The 20,951-nt window shown below is 48.9% G+C and overlaps 1 protein-coding gene across 3 annotated transcripts in view; it reads left to right on the top strand.

Annotated features, from left to right (window-relative positions):
* Nucleotides 1-12,227: 12,227 nt before the first annotated feature.
* The window catches only part of LOC105034486 (mediator of RNA polymerase II transcription subunit 32), a 42,467-nt gene continuing 33,743 nt past the window's right edge, over nt 12,228-20,951 (top strand). For 2 of the 3 annotated variants that reach the window (XR_012138541.1, XR_012138540.1), the window contains exon 1: nt 12,229-12,794. Coding sequence is in view for 1 of the 3 variants with exons in the window: in XM_073251664.1 (XP_073107765.1) it covers nt 12,339-12,794 (456 nt within the window). In the remaining 2 variants the exon portion in view is untranslated. Of the gene's footprint in view, nt 12,795-20,951 lie in introns of all 3 variants that reach the window. The other variant, XM_073251664.1, reaches the window with a different exon arrangement.

The raw sequence follows: 20,951 nt of genomic DNA, 5'->3' as shown, positions 1-20,951 counted from the left end.
AATGAAAGCATGGGATACCCCCTAGAAATAGATGAACATAGTGAAAATCTGAAGTTCCATAGACTTGTTTCATGTAGCCTAAAGTCAGCTACAGAAATTGAATGATTCTTCGATGAGAGATAAAGATGAGGAAAAGTGTTACATACTAGTGATTCACCAAGACATATATTGCAGTCAAGAGATTGGATAGCTTGGATAGATCGGATAGATCGGTCTCTGCATCTAGCTCGTGAGGTTTTGTCTGCTTTGGCCCGTATCAAGTACCGCACAATTTTATTTGATATAAAAGGCACCTCATAGAGGAGAAAAAATCTTGATCCCATATAAGCCAGAGTCCTCTTTGACTCACCACCGATGTGGGATTAAAGATATGGTCCTCTCACAATAGTAGCCCCCTCAGTCAGGGAGGACTTTGTTCATGGACAGGAGGCAGATCCTTTCTCTGGTGTTAATGTTGCAGTCAAGAGGTTGGATGGCTCAGTTGGGTCGGTCTCTGCACCTGCGTTTAAGAGATATTGTTTACTTTGGCCTGTGTTAGGTGCTATATGATTTTATCCTATACAAAAGGTGCCTCATGGGAGAGAGAAAGCTCCGATTCCATATAAACCAGAGTCTCTCTTGACTTACAACTGAATGGTATTAAAGGTGCCATCTTCCCATAACAACATATATCATGCTAGAAGAAAATATGAACCCCACTTCTCAGACTAAGATAAAAGATTTGTTTGAGAGACCATATAGATTGAGCATGTCTTTCCAAAATGAGGATGCAATGCTTTTCGTATATTGAGTGGGCTCTTAGGGTAGCTTTTTGGACTAGTAGATGGCTTTAATTTTCTCAATGTGTACCATATCTTCTATTGATCCTTATAATATTTTCAACATCATTTCAAGAGAAGATCAATGATTGGGGGTGTTGGAGAATACCCACCGACCGACCGATCGATGGCCGGAGGGACCGACCGACCGATGGCCGGAGGGACCGACCGATCGATTGACAGTCGGACCGACCGACCGACTTACGGTCGGAGGGACCGACCGACCGATTGACAATCGGACCGACCGACTGACGCCATCACCGGCCCATCATCGGCTTACGACCGACTGAGGATATGTCGGGCGCACCTTTCCCGACCGACTGAACCCGGAGATCTGATGGCTGACTCACGCAAAACTCGCCGACCAACGGAGGAGCCCGATGCCACTCAGCTGGCCACCGACCTAGGGTCGGTCGACTCCTCTGATCGCCGTACAGTCGCCAGATCTTGTCAGTTCTGACAGCAACATGCGGTACGGCCATCTAGGGGCATTGTCCCACCGAGGGCATTGTCAACCCTGATGATTTGACAGCCCCACGACGACATGACACTTTCACGGTGACTCTGACAATCTACAGTGAGTTGACAATTCCTCACTTGTCTGCGCCATTAATGACGGTGCCATACCGTGCTCCACTATATAAATCGGGGAAGGCAACAGTGCAAGGGATCTCCATTCTCGCCTTCGAAACCACAGGCTTGCTCCTCCCTCTCCCTTTCTCGCTCGATCGAGCTCTCTGTCTTCATTTCACTGTTGCCCAGTCACCTCTCTGACTTGACCGTCGGAGGGTCCCCGCCGGAGCCGCCTCCGATCAGTGTGGACTTTTCTTTTTTGCAGGTGCACGTTCCCCGGCGATCGGACGACGAGGTGATTGGCCGTAACAGATTGACGCGCCAGGTAGGGGCCAGAATGACAAAGACAAAAGCTCAACGATCGAGGATCACCGGATCGGCAAGGCACTCTTCCCGTCGGGAAGAGGCCTCCCCGCCACCGCCGGCGGCGGAGCCCAGCTCTCCACGCCCCGCGGTGACCACGGAGGCGCAGATCGCGGCCATCGTACGGCAGATGACCGTACTGACGGACGCAGTCAAGAGCCTCCAGCAACAACCGGCGGCCCGTCCGATGCCCTCCAGGAGCAGCCGCCGACGACCGCGCCGATCCCTGTCGCCTCCGCGCGAGCGCCCTCAACAACGCTCCCACGGAGGAGAGGAGGAGCGGCCCTGGCGTGATGACCGGCGGTCCCAGCAACCCTCTCTTTCTCCGCTGGAACGGGCAAGGAAGGAGAAACGACCGCGCACGCCGTCGGCCTCCCTTTCGGAATCTTCCGGAGACTCCACTCCCGGGGTCTCCCAGCATCGACGAGCAGACGACTACGAGCGCCGGTTTGAGGAAATCGACCGCCGACTCGCCCAATTGCAGATGGACGGCCAGAAGTCTTCGAATGATGTCGACTTCCAGACCGCCCAACCTCTCTCCCGACTAGTCCTCGACGAACCGATTCCCAGTCGGTTCAAGATGCCGCACGTGGAGCCATATGACGGCTCCACCGACCCAGTCGACCACCTCGAGAGCTATAAAGCTCTCATGACGATTCAAGGGGCAACCGACGCTCTTTTTTGCATCGGCTTCCCCGCTACGCTCCGCAAGGCTGCCAGGGCCTGGTACTCCGATCTTCGATCGAGAAGTATCCACTCCTTCGGACAGCTCGAGCACTCGTTCGTGGTCCACTTCAGCACCAACCGAAAGCCGCCGCGAACGTCGGACAGCCTTTTCTCTCTCAAATAGGGAGAAAATGAGACGCTCCGGCACTTCGTGGTGCGATTCAACACGGCCACGCTTGAGGTCCGGGACCTCAATGAAGACATGGCAATCTCAGCCATGAAGCGGGGCCTGAGGGTGTCCCGATTCACCTACTCTCTGGACAAGACCCTCCCCCGGACATACGCCGAGCTACTGGAGCGTGCATACAAGTATATGCGCGCGGACGAAGGAGCGTCCGACCGACGCTTGGCCGAGCCCAGAGGCCCGAAAGAGAAGTGGAGGAAAGGTCGGGAGCCCGCCGAACCCAACAGGCCACCAACCGATATTCGGGTCTCACCGCCCCGACGAACCCAAAAATCGCCCCGGCAACAAACTCCGAGGCCGGCACGCCCCAGGTATGACTCCTACACTCCTCTCTCTGCTCCTCGTGCACAGATTCTGATGGAGATCGAGGGGGAAGAATACCTGCGACGGCCTCCGCCTTTGAAGGCAAAAGGCCTCAACCGTCGGAAGTACTACCGATTTCACCGAGGCCACGGCCACAACACCGAGCAGTGCATCCAGCTGAAGGATGAGATCGAAGCTCTCATCCGCCGGGGGTATCTCGGCAAATTTCGGAAGGGTCCGCCGACCCAACCAGTTGCCGATCGACGACCCCAGCCGACTGAAGAAGCGGCGAACAATCAGCCGACGGCCAGAGTCATCAACATGATCTCCAAGCGGCTGGGCCCGGGGACGTCTGCGGGAGGGGAGCCGACGAAAAGGCCGCGCCCAGACGACGTGATCATCTTTACGGAGGACGACGTTCGGGGCATCCAGACTCCCCACGACGATGCTGTTGTTGTGTCGGCGACAATAGCAAATTATGATGTAAAATAAATTTTTGTTGATAATGAAAGTTCGACAAATATTTTATTTTACTCGACCTTCTCTCGGATGCAACTGTCAACTGACCGACTTAAGAGGGTCTCCATGCCCTTGATCGGCTTTGCCGGAGATGCCATCACGACAGAGGGAGAAATCACCCTGCCCGTGATGGTCGGCACCGAACCACGGTAAAGCACGGTCCACCTAACTTTCGCGGTCGTCCAAGTTCCTTCGGCCTACAACGCCATCCTTGGACGACCCGGACTGAACGCCCTCAAGGCGATCGTCTCGACGTACCATCTCCTTGTTCAGTTCCCGATCAAAAACGGAATCGGAGAGATGCGCGGAGATCAACAGCTCGCCCGATGGTGCTTCCAGATCTTCGCTCAAAGCGATGAGTCGAGGGGTTTCCTGACAATCGACAAGCTGGACCAACGGGAGGAGGAAGAACGGGGTTCGCCGGCCAAGCAGCTCGAGGCGATCTCGATAGGAGAAAATCTGGATCGGAAGATTTGGATCGGGTCCCAATTGCCCGACACCGAACGACGCCGACTCACGGAGCTGCTGACGGCCAATGCCGACATATTTGCTTGGTCGGCAGTAGATATGTCGAGCATCCCTCCAGAAACAATAACCCACCGACTCAACATCGACCCAACGATGAGGCCGGTGAGGCAGAAGAAAAGGTCCTTCGCTCCAGAGAGGCAGAAGGCCATCGACAAAGAAGTGGACAAGCTACTTGAAGCAGACTTCATTCGAGAATCCACATATCCCGATTGGCTCGCCAATGTTGTCATGGTCAAAAAAGCCAATGGGAAGTGGAGGATCTGCATCGACTACACCGACCTCAACCGAGCCTGCCCAAAAGATAGCTTCCCACTCCCCAAGATCGACCAGCTGGTGGACGCGACGTTCGGATTTCGACTGCTCAGCTTCATGGACGCCTTCGTCGGATACAACCAGATCTGGATGGCATCTGAAGACGAGGAGCACACCGCGTTCGTGACTCCCAAGGGCCTCTACTGTTATCGGGTGATGCCCTTCGGACTGAAGAACGCCGGCGCCACCTACCAGCGACTTGTCAATAAGGTCTTCAAAGATCAGATCGGGCACAACATGGAGGTGTACGTGGACGACATGCTGGTGAAGAGTGCGCGGATCCCGGACCATGTTCAGGATCTCGAGGAGACCTTCCGCACCCTTCGACGACACCGAATGAAGCTCAACCCGACCAAGTACGCTTTTGGGGTGACCCCAGGGAAGTTCCTCGGATTCCTCGTTTCTCAGAGAGGGATTGAGGCCAACCCTGAGAAAATAATGGCGATCCTCGACATGCGTCATCCGAACACCAAGAAGGAGGTCCAACAGCTGAACGAAAAAATCATCGCTCTTAGCCGATTCATTTCTCAATCAGCTGAAAGGTGCCTCCCGTTTTTCAAAACTCTGCGCCGCGCAAACGGTTTTTCTTGGTCGGATGAGTGCCAACAGGCCTTCGAAGACCTGAAAAAGTACTTGGCTTCCCCGCCGCTGCTCGTAAAGCCGTAGGTCGGGAAAACCTTGTATCTCTACTTGGCCACATCTTCTGAGGCAATCAGTTCGGTGCTCGTCCGAGAAAATGAGTGCCGAACCCATCAGCCTATCTACTACACCAGCAAGGTGCTCCACGGCGCCGAAGCAAGGTACTCGGAGACGGAAAAGATGATTTTCGTCCTGACCGTCTCCGCACAATGACTCCGTCCATACTTCCAGGCTCACGCCATAGTGGTGCTCACCAACCAGCCCCTGAGGGCAATATTGCAACGACCCGACACAACTGGACGACTCACGAAGTGGGCGATGAAGCTCAGCGAGTTCGACATTCAGTACCGACCAAGGCCTGCCCTGAAAGCTCAGGTCTTGGCCGACTTCATCGCCGAATGCCCGACAACCGACCAAGGGTCGGGAGCTGAAGACCCGGGACGAGATGCGGTCTCTGAGCCAGACCCGATCTCCACCTGGGTACTCCATATCGACGGAGCCTCAAACGCTCAGGAAAGCGGGGCCGGGCTCCTGCTCACGAATTCGGACGGGGTGGTCACCGAGTATGCCCTCCGGTTCGACTTCAAGGCCTCCAACAACCAAGCCGAATACGAGGCACTCCTCGCTGGCTTGAGGATGGTGAGAGAACTGGGCGTCGACAGCCTCCGGGCATTCTCCGACTCTCAGCTGATCGTGGGACAGATCAAGGGCGAATTCGAGGTGCGAGATCCGACCATGGTCAAATACCTTCAGAAAGTGAAGGACCTCGTGGCACGCCTCAGGTATTTTGAAATTTTCTACATTCCTAGGTCAGAGAACGCCCGTGCCGACGCACTTTCCAGACTGGCAACTTCGGCCTTCGACTCTTTGGGTCGGACGTTCGTGGAGAACCTCGAGCAGCCGAGCATCGATCGGGTCGACGAAGTACTGTAGCTAACATCCGAACCAAGTTGGATGGACCCGATCGTTCAGTATCTGACCGACGGGATCAGCCCCGAAGATCCCGCGGAGGCCAAGCGACTCCGATGGTCGGCCTCTCAATATGTAATCATGGATGGCCGACTCTACAAGAGGTCGTTCTCCCTTCCCCTGCTTAGGTGCTTGGGACCGAACGACGCCGACTACGCTCTCCGAGAGGTTCACGAAGGAATTTGCGGGAATCACTTGGGGGGCAAGTCCCTGGCCTACAAAGTCCTGCGACAAGATTATTACTGACCTTCCATGAAGAAGGACGCGGCCGAGTTGGTCCGGAGATGCGAACCATGTCAAAAGTATGCCAACATTCAACACCAACCGGCCAGCCAAATTGCTCCTATTGTCGCTCCATGGCCCTTCGCCCAGTGGGGGGTCGACATTCTCGATCCTTTTCCACCAGCGTCGGGTCAGAGGAAGTTCATAGTCGTCGCCATCGACTACTTCACCAAGTGGGTGGAGGCCGAACCATTGGCGCAGATCACCGAGCGGAAGATGGAGGACTTTATCCAGAAGTCCATCATCTTCAGGTTCGGGTTGCCGCACACCATCATCACCGACAACGGACGGCAATTCGACAACCAGGACTTCAGAGACTTATGCGCCAGGTTCCACATCAAGCACCGACTGACTTCAGTCGGGCACCCACAGTCCAATGGCGAGGTCGAGGTGACCAACCGAACCTTGCTCCACGGACTCAAGACCCGACTAAACGAAGCCAAAGGCCTCTGGGTCGACGAGCTAGGCTCCGTTCTGTGGGCTTACCGAACGACATCCCGCGTTCCGACCGAAGAGTCGCCTTTCAGCCTGGCCTACGGGATGGAGGCGATGATCCCGCTCGAGATTGGACTGCCATCTTCAAGGGTCAAGCAGTATCAAGAGCCGGGTAACTCCGAGTGTCGGAGGGCCGACCTAGACCTCCTCCCCGAACTACGAGACGAGGCTCAAATTCGTATGGCTTCGTACCGACAGAAGGTCGCTCGGTATTACAACGCCAAGGTCAGACCGAAGCTCTTCAGGCCTGGCGACTTGGTCTTAAGGAAGGCGGAAGTCTCGAAGCTCCTGGACCAAGGGAAGTTGGCTCCAAACTGGGAAGGACCCTACAAAGTAGCAGATACTTATGGTCCGAGAGCCTACCGACTGGAGACCCTTGAGGGGAAACCCATTCCCCGAACTTGGAATGCCGACAACTTAAAGTTGTACTATCCATGAACTTTGTAATTCGATAGCCAGAATACAAATTCGGTTTGGAATCTCGGAGTTTTAACTCTTCGACTGATGATCGGTGCTCATCAAGGTCAAGCCCCGACATGCCAACGTGGACTTAGTGTCCATCTGGAACCAACGGCCTTATCGTCGGTGACCCATCGGACTCTTGCGAGGACCGACTCATCTATATGGACGGGAGTTGACACTCCTTCGACGATCGACGATACGTCGGACCCTTACAAGGACCGATGCACCCTTATTGATGGGAGTTGACACTCCTTCGACGATCGATAATACATCGGACCCTTACAAGGACTGATGCACCCATATGGATGGGAGTTACACTCCTTCGACCTTCGACGACACATCGGACTCTTAAGAGGACCGACGCGTCTACATTGATGGGAGTTGACACTCCTTCTACGGTCGAACTTTCGGGCCAAACCGTCGGCTAACAAGCCGATCGGGCCCCGACCAAAGAGAGGCGAAAAGCCTATGCGACTGACGTCGCGACTCCCGACCAGGCTACGGCCGGTCGAAGGATATTCGGCTTACCACCGTCTATCGCACAACGCGACCTTAGTCGCATCCACGACTTGCCGATCGAGCCACGGCCGGCCGGATGATATTCGGCTTACCGCCGTATATCGAAAGACACAGAATGAATACCCGATGCGAGAGCATCGGGATCCGACTTATTGTCATTCCCCCGACACTGCGCCGGACGACATTCGACTGAACGCGTCAGTGGAAGCCCGACTACCGAACCTTTGCCAGGTTCGGTCGGCTCCCGACTCAACAGACGCGCCCGACTGACGACCTTGACTATCAGAAGCCGATCCAAAGTCGGGACTTACCCTCCTTCAGAGCGGCACGAGTTGCCGAACGTCTTACCGACTTACATAAGTTAGTGACTCACTAAGGCAATCAACTATGCATTTGGAAGAAGAAGACAAAGGGAAAGCGGAAGAAGTTTTCATTCAAAGTTTTCATTCAAAGAAAGTGTACAAAGTTGGGTCGAAGCCCGATTACAAGTATCTCAAAAAATAGAAAAAGCAAAAGAAAGTCGGTAAGGCCCGATCACCCATCTGAGTCGATCTCCTCGACCGCTGGGAGATCGGGGATGATTGGTGTGTCGGCCACGATCGGAGCTGGGTCGACGGCTGAAGCTGGTCCTTCGGTCGGCGGGGGACTGGCAGTCGGCGCCGCTTCCTGCGGGATGGCTTCCTTCGCAACGACGACGCCTCCCGATGGCTGGTCGGCCATCTCCTCAGTGGCTTCCTCCTCGGCCCCCAGTGGGACGATGCTGCTGAGGTCCAGCTCCGGGTAAGAGGCCCGGACCGCATCCCGGCCATCCTCGTACCCCACCCGGTACGAGGCGAAACCCGACTCGAGCATCTCCTCCCGATACTGGTTGGAGGCCCGGAAGTCTTCAACCGCCCGGTCGGCCGACTCCTTCGCCGACCTTGCCTCCTCTTCCGCCCGACCGAGCGACTCCTTCGCTGACTCTGCCTTCGCCTTTGCTATGTCGGCGTCGGCCTGGGCGATCGAAAGCTCCTCCTCAGCCTTGGCGAGCTTCTCCAGGCTCACCCGGAGCTGCTCGCGCTCGCCTTGGAGTTCGACGGCAACGCCGTCCCGTTCGTGCCGAAGACGACGCACGGCCCGGCCCTTGTGTCTGGCCTCCTTCTTGGCCGACCTTAGCTCGGACCCAAGCCGGGAGACCTCGTCCACTAACTTGGCCTCCCGATCGGCCGACTGCTGAAGATGGTCGACCAACATTGCCTTCTCGGCTTCGGCCGCCGCCGACCTCTCCTTATAAGCGGCCCGAACGTTACCGAACCTCCGGTACCCGACCTCGAGCTCCGACATTGTGTAGATCAGCTGCCGTTGCAAATACTTCGTCAGGATCACATAATGAGAAAAGTTTCTAAGGAAAAAGAAAGTGATACAAAACTTACCTCGACCATGGTCGGGTAGAACCTGGACAGCATCTCGATCACTTGCCGAGACCTCAGCGACTCCACGTCGGCCGGGAGTAGGATCCCCTGGCACAACCTTCTCGCCAGGTTATGGTCGGCCAATGCCGACGCACCTTCGGGGAACTGTGCGCTGGACGGCACAAAGCGGCTCCCCGACCTTGTCTCGTCCCCGGGGTCCATCGGGGCTTTCTCTCGATCGGCCGCCCCGACCGACGGAGCCGGCAATGAGGGGATGCTCGAAGTAGAACCAGCACCCCCCGCTGCGGCCACGGACGCCGCCGGATGATGTTCGGTTTCCCGAACGACATCCGGCTCTGCCACCTCCGGTGATGCCGCCGACGTTCCTTCGGCCGCTTCTTCCATCGGCCTCTCCTCTGTACGCGCCGCTGGAGCCGCGAGCGCGATGACGGGCTCTGACTGATCGATCACCGACGCTTCGACGATCGGCGCCGCTGGAGCAGGCCTCTTCAGAGGGCGCGAAGGTCCGGCCCCCGATGCTGGCCTCTTCCTTGTCGCGAATTGCTGAATCTCAGCATCTGTCGGCCGTATTCTTGGAGGTGTCCCTGCGATACCGACAAAGGTGTTAATTAAAGAACCGGACTAAGGGCCGGATGAAAAGGAGACCGGGAGATCAGACGATACCTAGTCGGGGGACCAAGCTTAAGCCGGCATCATAGAGAGCTTGTTCGGTAACAAGCTCCCTTTGCTTCGGGACCGACATATCTTTCAGTCGGTGGAAGTCCTCCCGGTCGTCCGCTTCCACCCGGCTGTTGTCATTGGCTTCAGTTCGGGGCACGCCCCAGTGAGAAGGAAAGCCCCAAGAAGATGGAGAAGAAACAAAGAAAAACTGGTTCTTCCACCCATGGATGGACGATGGAAGATCGGTGATGAAGGAAAGGCCCTTCCGGGGGTTGAAGAGCCACCACCCTCGGGCTTTAGGGTGGGGTCGGAGCACAAAGAAGGCCCGGAAGAGAGAAATGCGAGGGTTGGTCGGCAAGAGCTGACACAACAACGCAAAACTGATTATGAGACGGACGGAGTTCGGCGCTAGTTGCGCCGGATAGAGTCTGTAATAGTTCAGAAGATTCTGGACGAATTCCAGAATCGGGAGCCGAAGACCCACGCGAAGGTCCTCGACGTACAGCGCCCCGCGCTCCCACGATCGACGCCGGATATCCGGTCGTCTGACACCGTATCGTCCGACGCCCGATCTCCTGACACCGACGTAACGTCTGACGACGACAAGACGCGACGTCTGACACCTGACGCCGACGTGACATCTGACACCGACTAGACATCCAAATCGCTTGGCATTTATGAAACACCTGACATCGGATCAACCCGCGGTACGGTCGGAATCTGGCATACGACGAATCCACTCCTGTTCGCCCAGGGTTGCTGCCCAAATAAAAGCATCGGCCAGCTCACCGTCCGACTCAGGAGTGGAGGGGGGCAACTGTTGGGAAATACCCACCGACCGACCGACCGATGGCCGGAGGGACCGACCGACCGATGGTCGGAGGGACCGACCGACCGATTGACGGTCGGACCGACCGACCGACTTACGGTCGGAGGGACCGACCGACCGATTGACAATCGGACCGACCGACTGACGCCATCACCGGCCCATCATCGGCTTACGACCGACTGAGGATATGTCGGACGCACCTTTCCCGACCGACTGAACCCGAAGGTCTGATGGCCGACTCACGCAAAACTCACCGACCAACGGAGGAGCCCGACGCCACTCAGCTGGCCACCGACCTAGGGTCGGTCGACTCCTCTGATCGCCGTACAGCCGCCAGATCTTGTCAGTTCTGACAGCAACATGCGGCACGGCCATCTAGGGGCATTGTCCCGTCGAGGACATTGTCAACCTTGATGATTTGACAGCCCCACGGCGACATGACACTTTCACGGTGACTCTGACAATCTACAGTGAGTTGACAATTCCTCACTTGTCTGCGCCATTAATGACGGTGCCATACCGTGCTCCACTATATAAATCGGAGAAGGCAACAGTGCAAGAGATCTCCATTCTCGCCTTCGAAACCACAGGCTTGCTCCTCCCTCTCCCTTTTTCGCTCGATCGAGCTCTCTGTCTTCATTTCACTGTTGCCCAGTCACCTCTCTGACTTGACCGTCGGAGGGTCCCTGCCGGAGCCGCCTCCGGTCAGTGTGGACTTCCCTTTTTTGCAGGTGCACGTTCTCCGACGATCGGACGACGAGGCGATTGGCCGCAACAGGGGGTGGTAAGATCCACTATCCCCAAGCCTCCCAAACTACAAGGCCTACAAACTTGATTAACTGATTAAGTATTTCACTTTGCTACTTGATTGCTGATAATCTCAAATGAAGTCACGACATATTTGGTCGATTTTTTGAATAATAGCTTAAGGGAACTACAGTATTGATATCCAATAGATTGCACTTGCTAGAGGAACTGAGTTTCTTAGAACAAGCGGGCCAGCCAATGTTAGAGACTTTCATTTCCAGCCACTCATTTTTGAAACTTTTTCGGTAAGAAATGGCCAGTCTCCTTTTCTAAGAACCGAGTGATGCAAGGGGAGCTCATCTGGTCGATTCATCTTTTATCAAAATCACTTAAAAGTTCGTTCTAGTAGAAAATCTCAAGAAACACGGTTCAAAGTCTTTTTAAAATCGATTTTACAAAGGATTTTGAGAAGTTGGTGCGCTTGCAATAAGAAATAGTATAGGTTGCTATGAAACTTCTAAAGATCAATGGATCTTTAAAGGAATCCATTTTATAACCAGAGACTAGCTCATCAATCTTACTTCGGAGGCGAGTGGACCGAACCTTGGATATAATATCATTCATAATATATAAAATATTAAAAATTAAAATTTTATATTTGCACATCCGTTATTTTTTAAAAAAGCACTGCGCATTCCCATTTTCTTTCTCACCATGACGAACCGAAAGTTGAATAAAAAATAAGCAAATAAAACTGTCCTGCCGACATATTATACCCATAAAATATTATTTTCTTTAGAAAAGCTTTCAATCTTATCCATCCAGTTCTCCCCCACGTGTCTCAAGCCAGGGTCCGTTGGCGTTACAAAATTTAAACCGAACAGTAACTGGAACCATCACCCGTATCCAGCGGCTTTCGGGCTCAAAAACGAATTTTGTTTTTTTAAAAAAAAAACATTTTCCTCCACACCCTTGCCGGCGATCGAACTGCAGCGGCGATGGACGGCACCGTCGACGAGCTAACCAGTGCCTACGATGAGCTCATCGCGGCGACGGCGGGCGTCCTGGAGGCGAGGGCCGCGTCCGGGGGGCAGAAGACGGCGGAGATCGACGCCGCCCTGGTGGCCTTCAGGGAGCGGTGGGAGACCTTCCAGGCGGTTTGCGACCGCGCGGAGGATATGGTGGAGCGGGCGCGCCACCGCATCGGGTCGGAGTTGCTGGTCGACGAGGCCACCGGCGCCGCCTCCCCGGCGCCCGCCAGCGGGGTACCCCCGATCAACGCCTCCCGCCTCGAGCAGACGAGCAAGGCCGTCCGCTGGCTTGTCCTCGAGCTCCAGCGCGGTGCCGGGTCCGCTACCCCCTCCGCTGCTACCCCGGCTCCCGCCGCCGCTACTCCTTCCTCCTCCTCTGTGGCACCCTCTGACGCCAGGTTTTCCGAAGGTCCGATCCGCTAGGTGCGTGTTTTTTTTTTTTTAATTGCATTTTTTTGAGCCTTCTGGTTATCATTTTTCATTTATGATGGCTGAGGAGTCTCTAAAGTTTGTTTTGTTTTCAAAAGGAGACGTTTTTATCGGAAGTTTAGTATTTACTAGGGTTTAAGGGAATACTCCAGCAAATTGAGTCTCATTTGATTGATTACTGTAGCGTTGGCGCAGTTGTAGGCCTCCATTTCTTATTATATTAGTACCAATTTAATTCTATGATGTCAGATGCGGCATGATCATGCTGTGTATGGGTTGATTTAGGCCATTCAGGGTAGCTGTATAATGTAAAACTAGCAAGTAACCCACGCTATACAGTGGGCCAAAAAAGCTCAATAAAAAAAAAAGAACATAATGATAATGTAAAGTAATTAATAAATTTTGATTTAAAGTATATATTTTTTTATCCAAAAATTTATTACGGTTCTATTTCTTATTTCTCAAAATATATTGTTATCTAATACAAAATTATACAATACATTTTAATAAAATTAGTCAATAAAATAATCTATTGGTTATTTCTTGGAGATATCAAAGCAGTGTGGAAATATCTGTTAAATACATATGAACAGTCCAAAAGAGGGAATAAATCCAAGTTAAAATTTTATCATTTAGCAGAAAAAATATTATATAGCTATTTAAGAGAAAGTCCGAATATGTTCAATAATTTCTACATCACAAAAAAGATTTAATATATTCTCCACAATATCTGCATTTAAAAGGCAAGGAAAAAGATAGATTCTATGCTGAATTTTCTCCCACTGATGATTCGGCATCCATACAAAGCAGTTTCTTATATCTATTAACCTCCTCTTGCAATGCATCGTAATCATTTTTTCAAATATCTATATTTATTGATGGTCAAATCATAAGTTTGTTTCAAGGTTCTATGTCTGGAAACGAGATCATCATAAGCTGCATTGATTCTTCGATACTAATATTTATAGTATTCTTTGTCTTCGTAATTATGATCATCGACTTCAAATCCAAAAACATCTAAAAATTTTATCGCTTTTTCCGTCGTATTTTCTTCGGATTTAATCCGCACCCTCCCTATCCGTCCCCATATCATCGTATGCTCAAATGGATCATCCTCATATTCCTCATCTGGTTCAAGAGCAATCTGAACATAAGCTTTGAGAAAATCAGAATACTGCAATTTGAAACCATATTGCGGTGACATAAGCTCTAATTTTGCCATGATTTCTTACAATATGATCTTTGAAGAAATTTAAATTAAGTTTATTTATGCAATTACAATAAATATGAAATTAGTATCAGAATAATATATTATACCTAATTTTATCAAAATAAAATTAAATAAATTATGAATAATAATAAAAAAGCATACATTATTAAATTCAATCAAATCCTATATGTATGCATGTGTGTATATGTATGTATGAATGCATATCCAAATGCTTAATACAAAACCAAGTGAAACATAAAAAAAAAAGAAGAAAAAGAACTGACTGTTATAATATATTATCTAAAAAATTTATTATATAACATATTATCCAATAAAATATTTATTATATAAAATATTATCTAAAAAATTATATTATTTAATATTATTATATTTATTCATTATTTATTTATTATAAATATTTAAATTTTAAAAATAAATTGAAATGAAATCAGTTTCTGCGTAATATTTCTATAGGAGCCTTTGTATAATAAAGGGGCGCATAGAACATCTATGCACAATGACCGCATAGATGTTCTATGCGCCTATCAATTTAAATACCCAACCACCCTTTCTCTCTCTCTCCAAAACCTTCCGTCGCTTCACCACCCCCTATCCCTCCCCCTCCCACCCAACCCCAGTGGTCGCTCACCTCCCGATCTCTCATCCACCGCCATTTGTCCCCTCTCTGCCGCTTCTCCTCCTACCCTCACCCTCGACGCTTCTCCCGACCCCACCCCCTCTCCCTCTCCAGAAGCTTCCACCGCTCCAAACCCTACCCTCCCTCCCAACCCCCCCTCCCTGACGGCCACTCACATCCCAATCTCTCACCTGCCTCCGTTTGTCCCCTCTCCATCGCTCACCTCCGCTGCTCCTGTCCTCCCCACCTCACCCTCCCTCTCTCTCTCTCCAGAAGCTTCCATCGATCTAAACCCCAACTCTCACTCCCCAACCCCCCCGCAGCCATTCGCATCCCGATCCCTCGCCCTCCGCCATTCATCCCTTATACGCAGCTTCTCCTCCCGCTCTCACCTCCGGTGCTCCTTTCCACCACCGCTATCGGCTCGCCCCCACTATGTGCCGATTTCAACGATCGAGGACTCGCATCGAAGGCGCTAAAGTCCACGACCGTGGATCCATCTCTCACTATGCCGTTGAGGAAGGCCGCTATCCGCAAGTTGCGTCGGTGCTAACTTGTCGTCACCGGTGCTATCTTTTTTCCTATTCCTTTTCCTCATTCGTCGATCCATCCCCCAAATCCTTTTTTTTTCCTTCTTTCCTTTTCCCTCCCTTCTTCCTCTCCCAGCCCTCACCTCATCTTCCCCACACCCGCAACCCCAACCCGATCTGTCCCCCAAAACCCTTTTTGTTTTCTTCTTTCCTTTTCCCTCACTTCTTCCTCTCCCAACCCTCACCTCGCCGATCCCTCGCTTCTTCCTCTCTTTTTTTTTATTTTTACTATCCCTATCTCTATTCTCTGTCAGGCTCCTCCGTCGCCACTCCTATCTCCAAAACCCCAACCATAACCCTAGCCGAAGCCCCAATGCTAACCCTAATCCTTACAAAACCACATCCCCCTCTAAACCCTAACCCTAATTTGGATCCTACGCATCCCCCTCACCATTCCCATCTACAAAACCCCAAATCTTAGCACTAACCCAAAGCTCGATGCCGACCCCATCCCTCCCAATCGCTATCCTCATCTGAACCCTAACCCTAATTTGGGTCCTACTCATCCCAACCCTAAGCCTCAGACGTCCCGATGCCTCCCTCCAAAACCCTAACACCACCTGCAACCTAAACCCCAACCCATCACCATCTCAACCCTCTTCGACCAAACCCTAATCCTTCCCCACACCGCCTGTCAATTCACCGATTGCCACCCCGATTCTACTATCCTGGACCCTCGCCGCACGTCGCCCTCAACATCCTTCGGTGTTTCCTGTCCACCGATGAGATCCTAACCCAAATCCTAACTCAAGCACCCTGATGCTGATGCCTATCGAGACCCAACCCTAATCGTAAGCCCGGACCAAACCCTAAACTCCAACTCTCAGCCCATAGTGAATCCTATCCAAAAAAATCTGGCTCAACCCAACCATCATCCCAAATCAACCTATCTAATGCCGACTATGAGCAGGAACAAACCCGACCCTGAGCCCAGATCAGATCCTATCGAAAAATGCAGGCTGATCCAACTACCAATCTAATCCCAAGCCACCTGCTCCTGACCCTGATCAAGATCCTAACCCTGACCCTAAATATTTTAACCGCAATCCAATCAATCCAATAACTAATAAACCATCATCTGATAGCCCAATAGCCCAATAACCCAGTAAATCATGATCCAATAGCCCAAACCCATGGGAAAAACCGGATTCTTCGAACCACACCCATTTTCCAAATTCACCCTATCTGCCCGGACCCATTCAGCCGGTTTGCCCGAACCCATGATCCGATCTGGAGAAAAAAGGGACTGGGGGGTTGAAGTCCAGCAATCGTCCCGACCCTTGCCATCCTTTCCTTAGTGTCACCATGGATGCCTAGTAAAGCACCATCCATGGTGATTTCTGAAAATTGGAGGCTGCCGCAGGCAGTAACCTTTCCAACTTGAGATCAACAGTGGTTTTTACAACCACGTTGATCATGATAATCCTTTACCCAAATGATGTGGCAGGGGAACAGGAAGGCTGCCAAATGATGCAGCAACCCCCCGTTGCTCTGATATTGAAAAGGAAATGAGGCACCCCTTGCTCTGGAAGAGGAAGGCTGCCACAGCAACCCCCCATTGCTCTGATGCTATTTAGAAAGAAAACAAATTTATCGAATCCTCTCTTCTTCCTCAGATGATGCAGTAAGGGGTTCGGATGGCTGTAGCACACCTATAACAACCATCCCAATTAGTCTGATGAGATTGTAGAATGTGAGGATATAGATCTATTGTACGTTTAAAAAAAAAACTCACCACTGAAAATCTTCTTCCACGCACGGTTGCCTCCTGTCATCTGGAGGAGAAAATATATATAGATCCTCTCTGTCTTCCTCTACTGACCCATCCCTTTCATCATCTCTCCGTGACTCTCTGTAACTCCCCATCAAAATCACCATCAGCCTGCTAAATCGATCTATTGTTCTTTTCAACCATCTATTATCCAGCAGTTTGGATCTACGATTCAGGTGGAATCACCAGAAGATCCCATCTCCCTCTTAAACTGCTCTCTGTGGCCCAGCAAATGGGTTCTGCTATCGTGTAAGTAGATTTCAAGCATGTGATTCTGGTGTAATTTTTTTTCTTTTAATATATCAGTCCTTAATTGGATCCGATGGCATACCCCCTCGCCCCGACGGCCAACGTTATTAATATGAATTTATTGGAATCAGACGGCAGACAGGATCAACAAGTTGCCTCTGCCACCAGCATGCGAATTTGACTGTTTTTTTTTATCATTTTATTTTCATTGTGTGACATTTTAAATATTATCCTCATTCTCTGTTTTAGGCTCATTTATTGTTTCACATTTTAAATATTATCATCCGACGGCAGACAGAACCGGCAATTTGCCTCTACCACCATCATGTGAATATGATTGATTTTTTTATTAATATTATCCTCATTCCCTGTTTTGGAATCATTTATTGTTTGACATTTTAAATATTATCCCCAAGCAATGGCATCTGTCATTTTAAACATAAAACAAAAGAACCATTAGATGGTTGACACATGGCAGACAGGTAGGACAACACGTGGAATGCTGAATGCATGACACTTGTCGCACTGGGAAAGCACTGGCTTCCCTTTTAATGTATTGTATAGATTTTGGTACGTTGTAGTGGAACTCAGATGGAAGATCCCTTTTGGGGTGTGGATTAAGCTATTGTCTCATGAGATTGGCCATGTTTAGCTGTAAAATTACAGGTTCGAGTTGTATCTTTCACGGGAAGGAATGACTGATCTTCTTTTGTGGTGTCAACCATTAGATTGCACTATTGACAGATCTCAAAGTACTCCAAACCCCCTTCATTCATCTGCCTGCATGGATCTTGAAGCGACCATTGCACGATCTAACGGTGGATTCATGTAAAGGAAGGGGAATCCTTCTTTAGCATGAAAGATATGGCCCCTACGCTAAAATTAGTAGGTTCAGGAATCTCGATAGGATATAGCTCCATTTTTTATATTAATATTGATGTAATTATCTGAAGTATGATTATTTTGTTTTTTTTTTTTCTTGGCTTGGGTAGAACCATTTACACAATTTGGGGCAGCTGAACAGTGGTAAATTTTGGTTGGATGTGGTAGAATAGAGATGAAAGATCCCTGATACTTTGGAGCTGGAACCCTTGTTTGAATGGAAGTGGCCCTACTTAGCCTTAAACGGGAATCTCAATATGCTATGCATACATCGGTATGTAAGGATTGGATTAAATATTTCCAAAGTGTGGTAGAGGTATTGTCTCTTGATTTATATTTACCACTATATAAGGATTGGATTAAATAAGTCCCAAGAGTGACAGTCATCCTGTTTTCTGATTTTAAAATTCACCTTTGAATAAAAGGTAGGAACAGCTATATAATCTCTTGAGGAAGCACACCTTATTTAAAGTAGGGTTCAATTTTCTCCTAGTCTGAGAAGGTTGACGGTCTCCACTTCAGAATATTTGGCCTCAAGTTGGTATGCTTGTTGCTATCCACCCAATAGTACCATGTTACACCTTGATTGAAATAGGATCGCTAGCAAACTTGTGTTCTTTGCTGCAAGAATTGACATGAAACAAGGAAGCTAGGAAACATGAGGTCTCTTTCTTTCATTCATTATCTTTTTGTAATTTTACTATGTACCTCTTCTATGATGTTAAAGAACCATCAAATAGTCCATAAACAGGGAGTGTATTGAATTGTTAAAGTTAATCCTGGAGAAGTGCATTGTAGAGAAACTCTTTTGTGTATGTTATTGTCTTGGCAAGGTTCATATATACATGGTGATTATAATAACAAAGGGGCAACTTAATACCTAACGCATTCAATATGCAATATGCACAACACTTAGTACTCTAACATCTTGATGGGTCATGGATCGAGACTTTGTAAATAAGATGAGAGTGTTGACCTCTCGTCCAAGGCTTTGTAAGTAAATCAAGTGGCTAAATCTTTGTAGGAAAATAGTGAAGAGAAAGTATTGTGATAAGATGATAATGATGATGATGACGAGTAAAGAAAAGCATCAACATCAATATGCTTGGTGAGCTCATGGTTATTGGGGTTGTGGCAATTTGAATGGTATTAGTATTATTACAATGAAGTGGAGGTGTCCTAGAAATGATGGCACCCACATAATCAAGAAGATAATGAAGCCAAATAATCTTAACAATGTTAGCAGCCATAGCCATAGCTTGTAGCTCAGTTTCACTAGATGAGTGGGCGATAGTATCTTGGTTCTTGTATTTATGATAAAGGCCCAAGAAATATAGACTAACCAATGATGGAATGATGATGAATTGAATCATTTGCGTATGTAGCATGGAGAAGGCATGGAGACGAAGATGGGAGATGATCCAATTAGAGAGAAGGAAAAATTCTCTCAATCTGCTTAACTCAAATCTATTAAAAGAAATTAAGAAAAAAGATTAAAAAATTATGAAAGTAGGGTTTACATTCGCTTTTCTTTCATTCATGATATTAAAACTGAGGTACATAGCTTCTATTTATAATGGCGGAATCCATCTTTACATAATTCAGATTAGATTTCTCTTTAGTTCTAATAGGACTCACTTTCTTAAAATAGACATGACTATAGAAATAAATTTAAAAAGCTAAAATTTTACAAGAGGCAGACCTTAATTTCTACATTAACTTTGCCTTCCGATATTCTGCGAAATTCTTCTCAGATTAGGGGATAATCTGGTCAAAGTGTTTCTTTTAAAGGGAATTTTTTGCTGGACTGGTCAACTTTAGGATCCAAATTACGGAATTTAGGTCTGATCGCTAGGGTTGCGGTCCTCCTTTAGAGGTGGTGTTACATCATAGAGTGTGAAAAGTTACTGATTTTTTTTAAAAAAATATCTCACTTGGGTGACATATGATTAGGTTATGGTCTTTGGAAGTTTGGCTCATGATTTGGTTTTCCGATATAGTGGATCTCGCTCTTGGACCATCTAGCCCTATTCATAGTGGCCGAAGTGGTTCACATCAAGTCCGGTGAATCTTTTGGATCAGGAGTTGAAGAAAAGCAATGCTTATAAAGTAGTACATTGGAAATAATTAACCAGTTAGATTAGCATAATGAACTAATATCAATGCTAAGAAAAGTGGCGAAGCATTTGCAGCATAAGGAATATCCTATTTGAAAATAGTGAAATAGACAAGACTACTACTAGGTGTTTGGCAAGTAGGATCAATGAGAGGTATGTCACCCCGTGTTGTAACTTATGATGAAACTCTAATGGAGAATCCAAAATAATTAATCAAGCTAACTTTAGAAAGCAAGTCAAAAATGTAATTTTGCTGATATAACCTTTAGGGCTGTAGGCAATCTCAATCCTCAAAAAAATACTGAAGTGGAACAAGATTATTCATGGAGAACAACGAAGATGTTGCTTGAAAATATGATGTATGCAAATGGTTGAGTGAAACCAATGGAAAGAACAATGATTGAATTGCTCCATAACTTTTGACCAATAACACCATTCACCCAGCGAAGCTAGGAGAAGAGAGACGGGAATGTCTTTTATGAGGCAAGAAAGTCATGAGACATGTATTCACCACTCAAGTCAAGAAAAGTCTTAATGCGTTTGGAAAATTGTGTGTGAAACATAGCAAAAATTTTTATATATTGTATGCAACGAAGTGCAATAGTTCACAAATTAAACCTATGTTAGGTGAGAATAATCATCAAAATAAATGATATAATACCTATTTCCATCTATAGGTACAAAAGGAGCATGAT

This window comes from Elaeis guineensis, chromosome 2 (assembly GCF_000442705.2).
Source record: "Elaeis guineensis isolate ETL-2024a chromosome 2, EG11, whole genome shotgun sequence".
NCBI classification, from domain to species: Eukaryota; Viridiplantae; Streptophyta; class Magnoliopsida; order Arecales; family Arecaceae; genus Elaeis; species Elaeis guineensis.
This window is presented reverse-complemented; position numbering and strand designations above follow the sequence as displayed.